The sequence below is a fragment of the Manis javanica genome, chromosome 5, assembly GCF_040802235.1.
Source record: "Manis javanica isolate MJ-LG chromosome 5, MJ_LKY, whole genome shotgun sequence".
NCBI classification, from domain to species: domain Eukaryota; kingdom Metazoa; phylum Chordata; class Mammalia; order Pholidota; family Manidae; genus Manis; species Manis javanica.
The window spans coordinates 141641222-141650036 of NC_133160.1; the positions used below are offsets into that span (position 1 = coordinate 141641222).

The following is an 8815-nucleotide window of genomic DNA, read 5'->3' on the forward strand; positions in this document are numbered from 1 at the left end:
CTATCTCCAACCAGGTAAATCTTTAGGAGCTGTAGCCAATACAGTCAATAACTGCGGCAATGGGTAAACTACGCTTAACTCCTTTTGGCTTCCCAGACCCGATTCCAATGTGTGTGTTGGGGTGGGGGTGGGGGGTCTTCCCACATGCACACTACCAAGCAATTCTCAAACACCAACAGGGTGTCTGAGAACTCAACTCAATCTGCCCCGAGATAGCACCAGATTCCCAGGTTAAGGACTCCATCCTACAAGACTGCCTTCCAACCCCAACTCCAGATGCCAGTTTCAAGCCCCATGCACCTAACCTGTGCTTCTAACTACCAGCTACAGATTGGAGGTTCCAACAACCTTCCCCTGTAGGTTCAATTACTTTGCTACAGCAGCTCACAGAAACTCAGGAAAACACTTAGTTTACTGGTTTAATAAGGTATACCATAAAGGATTCAAGTTAACAGCCAGATGAAGAGATACACAGGGCTAGGTCCCAAATAAAGGAGCTTCTATCCTTGTGGAGCTTGGGGCCTGGCTCAGTGGCACGTGGAGCCATTCTGGTTTCCCAAGCTTAGAAGCTCTCTCTCCAACACAGAAGCAAGATCCCAGAGAGCAGAGAGCGATAAGCTCTTCTCAGGGGTTTTGTGAGGGGCTTCACTGCATAGTCATGATTGGCTAAATTACTGGGCCATTGGCCAATTCAGCCTCCATCTCTGCCTTCCTGGGGGTCCAAAAGTCTCTCATTAACATGACAAGACACCCACCTTTAAGACTCTGCAGTGTTTTCAGGAACTGTGGATGATGGACAAATATATCTGGGAAATACATATTTGGTCATATGAACAACCAAATATCTATTTATAACTCATTTTATTGCAACTGATAACATATTTACTGGGAAATAAGAATATATATTCTTTACAAAGGGTTGACATAGTAGGGGAACCCATATGCATATAAATCTGTGCCTGATGGACAGAGATCAAAATCTTTATAACAGTAAAGTAAAACAAGAAATGGACCTCAAACAATATTACTTGGACAATCCTCGGGGTTATTTAAACCCAATATGTTAACTATAAGCTTTCATTGCTCAACCCATACCCAGAGCCCCATAAGGCTCACTATTTAAGTAAGTTTTGCAGAACTGTAACTTACATAACTGTAAAAACAAACTTTTCTATTCTTAAAACATTGTTCAAATCTTGGATACATTAGTTTTCAGCAGGGAATTTCACCTTTTTCTTTAAATCAAAATAGAAAGTTTAAAAGAAAAAGATGATCATTAATTATAAAGGTAAAACAAAAACAATATTTCAAAGCTAGTAGTAGCCATGGTAATTTTTTGTACCTTTACTATCCATTCATCTTTTAGATAAATTTTACTACACATCTTACAGTTAGTAGTCTCAAATATTCTTCTAAAAAGTTTTGTCTACAGCAGTGGTTTTCAAAATTTGGCAGTATGGAAACACTTCACTTGATACAACTGGCAGGGAAGAAAAGGCAAGAAGCAGGAGTGGATGGCTGTGCAAATGGCATCTAGTGACAGAAGTCAGGGATATCGCTAAACACTCTATGACACACAGGAGAGCCACCCACAAAAAAGAGTTCATTATCTGCCCAAATGTCAATAGCACCAAAGTTGTTGAGAAACCATGGTCTACAGAAATCAAGAGACTTCCTTTTAAAGATTTGTGACTAGTTCTACAGAAAATCATCTAGATCAAATAAATTAAAGTTAATGATGATACAAAAATCCACTTAAATGCATAAGAAAACTTAAAACTTATGCAACAGTTTTCATGAAACCAATTTGTTAATGCCATAGACTTAAATATACCTTATGAGAATAATAGAAGATGTTAGCAAAGAGCAGCTACAAATGAAAAAACTACAGGTACCACATTGCACAAAAACAAGCAAGAGTATGTGCACAGATTGAAGGGCATTTTACTTCACTGACCTTCAAATTTTAAAATATTCTGCATAAAACAAATGCAAGTAAATCTTTAATTACATGTAACACTTAATGCTACCTGTAACACTTAAACATTTTCACCTTTAAACTAACATACTAAATTGTGTTTAAATTCTTTAACTGGTAATACAAAACCAGACCCAATTATTTTTAAATAATTATAATCATGCCTATCTTTGGCAAACTGTGACAGTGTGGTACAATATAAATACAAGCAGACCTAGATCCAAATCCTAAAGCTGTACGTTTGCAGACAATAAACTTCTCTGTATCTCAATTCTGCATCTAAGAAATAGGAAATCTAATTCAAAGGCCCATTTTTGAGAATTAGCAATGATGTATAAACAAATAGTAGAAAGCCACTCTACAAATAGTGGTTAGTGTTACAGCAATAATAACTAATGGTAATTAACAATACAACCTATGAATACAGATTGGTTATATTACATCCTTATAATAAACAACATAACTTATATAACTCAACTAATAACTACAAAATGTACTTTAAATCAATTTTCCATTCCTACCCAATTTTAAAACTACTTAAAATTCACAGATTTAAAAATTAATGCCTGACACAGGATGAATTTCCAGTCACAAGAAAAAAGAGGCCTACCAACAGGCACATGAGAAGATGCTCCACATCACTAAATTATCAGGGAAATGCAAATTAAAACCATAATGAGATATCACCTCACACCAGTTAGGATGGCCAACATCATAAAGACTAGGAACAACAAATGCTGGCAAGGATGCGGAAAAAGGGGAACCCTCCTACATTGCTTGTAGGAATGTAAACTAGTTCAATCATTATAGAAAGCAATATGGATATTCCTCAAAAAACTAAAAGTAGAAATACCATTTGACCCAGAAATTCCACTCCTAGGAATTTACCCAAAGAAAAGTAGTCCTCAGATTCAAAAAGACATATGCACCCCTCTGTTCACTGCAGCACTATTTACAATAGCCAAGAAATGGAACCAACCTACGTGTCCATCAATAAGTAAATGGATAAAGATGTGGTACATATACACAATGGAATACTATTCAGCCATAAGAAAGAAACAAATCTTACCATTTGCAACAACATGGATGGAGCTAGAGAGTATTATGCTCAGTGAAATAAGCCAGGTGGAGAAAGACAAATACCAAATGATTTCCCTCATTTGTGGGGTATAACAACAAAACAAAACTGAAGGAGCAAAACAGCAGCAGACTCAGAGACTCCAAGAAGGGACTAGTGGTTACCAAAGGAGGGAGGGTGGGAGAGGGCAGGTGGCGAGGGAGGATGAAGGGGATTGAGGGGGATTATAAGTACAAATGGTAAAGGAAGGATCAAGGGGAAGACAGTGTAGCACAGAAAAGACAAGTAGTGACTCTGTGGCTTCTTACTACACTGATGGACAGTTACTGCAATGGGGTATGCGGGGGGACTAAAAAATATGGGTGAATGTAGTAACCACATTGTTTTTCATGTGAAACCTTCATAAGAGTGTATATCAATGATAACTTAATTTTTAAAAATTTAAAAAATTTAAGAATTTTTTAAAAAGGCCTAGATGGCACCCTTATGATTTTATTTATTTTAAGCAAATAACATATTTGTATGACTCAAAATTCAAAAGGAATCTTTTGATGCCTGTTGCCCCAGACACTCAATTCCCCTACACAAAAGTAAAAAATTTTACTACTTTTTCATTAACCCTTTCACCAACACAAATATTTCCCGGCTACTCTCCCCTACCCACTCTAACACAAATGGTGTTCTCCTCCACACTATACATTCTACACCTTGCTTTTCAAGATGATTTATCTTGGAAGTTTTATTTTCATTAGCAAAACACTCCAAGAATGGCAACTTATAACTTATGGCCATAATTCAGCAAACAGCTATCTTTATAAAGGCACTTAACACCCCGCCCTCAAAAAAGTACTTAAGTCAACCAGTATTCTTAGTAAACACAAGCATATGAAATAAACTTTAGTAAACTAGAGATTTACATGGGTGACACGATGAAGTAATTGATTACTTGACCAGCCACTCGAAATACTGCATTTACACACTTAAAAAGTAAACACATTGACTATAAGTCCTTCAATGAGGTGAAAGTAATCAACATAATACACTTACAGATAGAACTGGGACTACTAAAATATCAATGAAATTAAATACTGTTGAAAATAAAGCTATGTATTGGCTGCATTCCAAGATTAAATTATCTGACCCTTTCCTAAATGTTCTCTGCAACCTAATTTATGGAAGAAGTTTCCTTCCAGATTTATAAAGGTATTGTTCTTAAAAAAGTGATTTGTTTACATTTCCTGTTTTTTTCCTCTGAAACACTATTACACCTACTTGAAGTGAGGCTTTATTATTCCTTACACATAAAGAGCAGTATTATTTTAACAACATGCATTACTAGAGCAATACAGTTTCTTGTAAGCTTAAATTTAAGTACTAAGAATATTACAGTGAAAAGTCATGGCATATAAAGCAAAGAGACCCTTTGAATTACAAGAGCAGTAACTCACCAACTTTAAGTAATAGGAAATAAAGCATTATAAGTCTTACATTAAGTTTCACACTGGTACAACTCTGTTACACAAGAAATGTTTCTGGCTGTTGGCAACAAAATTAGCTGCAATCTTTCATCAGAATATATGTCTACTATCCTGGAATATATTTTATTCAGTAAAAAGTTATAATCCTTGTTTCACTGTATTATTAGTACAGACAAAATATGACACTTGCTGCACTGTACCACAAAAATACAAAGTCATTCTTCCATTCAGTGTTTTGGCACTTGAGCAAATACAGAGGTCAGAGTTCATACACATGCTCTGTATAACCAACTATTTATTACTCATATACTACATTCAATAAATCTGCTAGTATTTGTCATTTTTAAATAATTTTAAAGTATTGTTTTTTCTATGTCTAATTGGAAAGATACATAATCACTGCAGACCTAGTGGAATAAGCTCAAGCGCCATCAGACCTACGTCAATCACTCATCACATACTTACAATGCTTAATTTCACAGATCATTAAGATTATCAAAGAACCAACATAAAAGAATACAAATAGCATTCAGTATTGGTATGAGACAGGTTGAAAATAATAACCATTTCAGTATTACTTTCTAATTTCCCTGTTAAATCCAGGAAAGAAAAACAACCTGGCATTCTTGCTGATTTGGGTATGGAAAACTACTACTACTGACAGTTTTGACTCAATTACTAGAACATCCTGAATATCTTATATAAATAAGTGAGGACAATACACAGTATTTAAATTGGGATAAACCTACTCACTTAATAAGGAGATAAAACAATGTATTTAATCTGGTGAAATCCCATGTTTTTAATAGGCCTGTTTTTCAAAAGTATGAATCAAGTTAACTGTGAGGGACATCATAATGAAGTTTCATGACACAACACAACAGAGTCAAAGAGACACTGTCTAAGGAGAGACTCTCTGACCCGTAACTTGGTAACAGTATTTTAAAATAAAGTACTCATACACTCCATTATATTTTTCTAGCAAAAAAAAAAATGTTTAAATGCCTTTAATACACAGAACAACTTGTCTTTACTTACTTAAAAAGCTTTAGATGTCAATACAAAAGAGGCCTAAGAACTGGGGGTAAATGGAAATGACATAATGGTCTAATTGGAATTAATTTCCCATCTCAAGTGAAAATTCCCTTATCTCCCACTCAAATAAAAATAGTATCCCATTATGTCTCCCCTTCTCTCCCAACACCCAACTAACAGGGAATAACTCTGAACGTTCTTCTCCTTTCATCAATAAGTAAGGACTTTCATCTTTTCTTCCCTAAAAGGGCAGTGGAGGCCTGACAGACTGTAATTCAGAATACCCTCAAAAGTGCAGGCCTTTGAACAGCGCGGCTCTCCGGATCCAGTTACCACCTTTCCCCTTCCCCCAACCCACTTCCCGGGTTTCCTCAGGCTCGGCCTGCTACCTCCCCGCCCTACAGCCACACTTTCAGCGGGTGCCACTGCCCAGGGGCGCTCTCACCGTGCCGAGCAGCGTCCCCTTCTCCATCTGCCCCCCAAACCGTGCTCCTAACCAGACCACCCGCCGCGAGACCGTCCATCCCAGGGCCCCGGGAAGGGAGGGGAAGGCGCGGAAGGAGAGAGATACTGCTGCCTCCCCACAGGCAGGAGGGCAGCCGTGAGGAGGGCCACCGGGGTTACGAGAGACGTGGGGATCGCCCCCGGAAGGGCCCTCCCGCCCGGGCTGAGTGGGGGATGTCCGAGAGTTCATTTCTGACCTCCTCGCTCTTCAGCACCTCCTTGAACTCCCGCTTGATTCGCTGCACCGCGATGTTGGCCATGTCTCCGCCCGCAGCTGAGTCGTACCCGCCTCCTCCGCCACCGCTACGACCACCGCCACCGCCGCCACCTCTTCCTCCACCGCCTCCTCCCTCGACGATTCACACCCAAGCACACGAACGCTGCCACTGCCAACCCGGCCGCCGAGTTCTCACTGTGGAATCACCTCCGCGCCCGGCCACCAAAATGGCGCCGGATTCGCGCATGCGCACAACGCTGATCCTACCCAGCGGCGCAGCCGCTCTCGTTGTAGCCCCTTACGCCTCAGTGGCGAGTCCGCGACGCGACGCGACGGGCGTCTCTGCTGGAGCTACGGCCGCTTGGCTCCGCCCTGCCAACGTCTGGGGCCTGGAGGGTGCGGCTTCCGCGCTCGACAGCCCTGCCCGGTCTTCTCGGGTCCTCCTCTGTGCCTCCTCCCTTTTTCAAACCAACGTGGTAAGCTTGGGCTTCTAGTACCTGGCGTGCGACTGGAGGCTCCAGTCCAATTTAACGGGGTCATGTGGCCCCTTTCGGTTTGCAGCGCCTCCCTGACTCAGCCAGACAGAGAGCCCGCGGGCTCAATGATACTGTGAAAACACTATCCCGGAACTCAGGCTGGCCAATTTTCTGCTGGTGTAGAGCGGTCCGTTTTTGTTCTGAAGCCACTGTAGTACCACTATTTTACTACGATCATTAGAAGGTACTACAAATCATTGAATTAAGTATTGTCACTATTGGGTCCCACCACAAGTATTTGAGACGGGTTCTCCATGGACATGCCTGAGATGGATTTAGAAGCCAGATGTGGATTTTTGACTTACTTAGATAATAACGAGCCTCCAAACTAAAACCGAGTGTACATCAAAATCCCTGGAAAGCTTGTTTAAAAATACTGCTGCTGGGCCCCCATCCCTAGAGTATAGGGTGGAAGTAATAATTTGCATTTCTAACGAGTTCCCAGATGACTTTTGTCCTTCTGCTGGTTCAGTGACCACACTACGAGAACCACTAAACTAAGACATCTGAAAATAGTTTGTATATTGAAGTGAAAAATGTATAGACGTTTCGGGAATGGGGGCAGCTTTGCTTCTGTAAGCCTAGAGCCAACAATAATGTCTGATGCTTGTAGACAATAAATACTGAATGAATAAATGAGTAAAGATAAGAATGAAATGGTTTAAGTGGAAAGTAAGTTTGAAAGGAAATTTAAGTGGTTGCTAGGATAAGCAGTTGGCTTTGGTGCTGAGAGGTAATCTGAATACAACATTTTGGAGTAAGTAACAAAGGTATTAGAAGTTTATATTTCACACCCTTCTTTCACCTAACCACTAGTAAAGTATCCTATTAGAAAAATATCATAAATACTTAGTCTCACCAAAAATTACTAAATTTGTAGCAGCAGAAAAGGAAATAGCCATTGGGAATGAAACATTCAGTGGAGGCACAAGAAAAAAAAACTCACCACAGGAACAAAGGGAATTTTTATTCCAGCTCTCCTTCATGTCAGCTCTCTTTGCCAACCTTGGTTTCCTCATCTGCCAAATAAGAAAGCTGAATTATATTATCTCTTTTAAGGTTTAACAGTTTAGAAGTCTAAAGCATCATCTAGGAACATTTCCTTCAACAGACTGACATAAATTATAAAAACCCTTCTAGCAGAGCCCCCTAGTGGTCCTCAGAGGAACCAACTATATTTGGATCGTGGTACAGTGAATTATTGGCATAATGTAAATCATGTAATGCTATATTTATTTATGGTGGTACATTAAAAAAATTATTTTGCAGTGTGAAAAAGTTTTGAGTACTTTACATTGATTACCTTCATTCAGTTCCCAATCTAAATTCTGGAACTTCAGAGAAACACTGAAATCACAGGGAGACAACTTGGAAGTATGGTAATTACTTTGGGGGAGAATTTTGGAAATTTCTAAATGCCCATAATCATTGGCCCTGAAATGCTATTAATATGAATTCATTCTAGAGTCCTTCCAGAGAATGAGGCAGCTGCATATTAACTGACGTGAAACAATCATCAAGATACGTTTTAAGAGAAAAAAAAGCACTATGCTAAATGCAATGTGGTATCCTGAATTGGACCCTAGAACTGAAAGGGCATAACTAGTGAAATCTTAATAAATTCTGTAGTTGATAATATTTTTTAAATGTTAGTATCTTAAATTTGATATGGGACTATGATTATGTAAGATGTTAAGATCAGTAGAAGTGAGTAACGACTATACAAGAATCTCTGAAACTTTCCTGTAAATCTACAGTTATTCAAAAAAAGTTCACTAAAAAAGTATTATATAGTCTGGCATAAAGTATTCCACAATATGTGTAAAGAAGAAAGGAATATATAATGCTTGTGAGTCCATAAAATATCACTGGAGAAACATATAAGAAACTGACAACCATGGTTATCTCTGAGAAAGCAACTTAAGTGCCTTGAGGAAGGCAAAGTGGGAGACTTTTTTTATTAAAGTATCATTGATATACAATAGGTTT

General features: G+C 39.0%; 1 protein-coding gene across 1 annotated transcript in view; it reads right to left on the reverse strand.

The window, feature by feature from the left end:
- Positions 1-6488, reverse strand: part of UBE2K (ubiquitin conjugating enzyme E2 K) — a 63665-nt gene extending 57177 nt beyond the window's left edge. Inside the window, exon 1 of the mRNA XM_017662459.3 lies at positions 6271-6488. Coding sequence (XP_017517948.1) covers positions 6271-6333 — 63 coding nt within the window. The 5' untranslated portion in view covers positions 6334-6488. The remainder of the gene's footprint in view (positions 1-6270) is intronic.
- Between the last annotated feature and the right edge of the window lie 2327 nt (positions 6489-8815).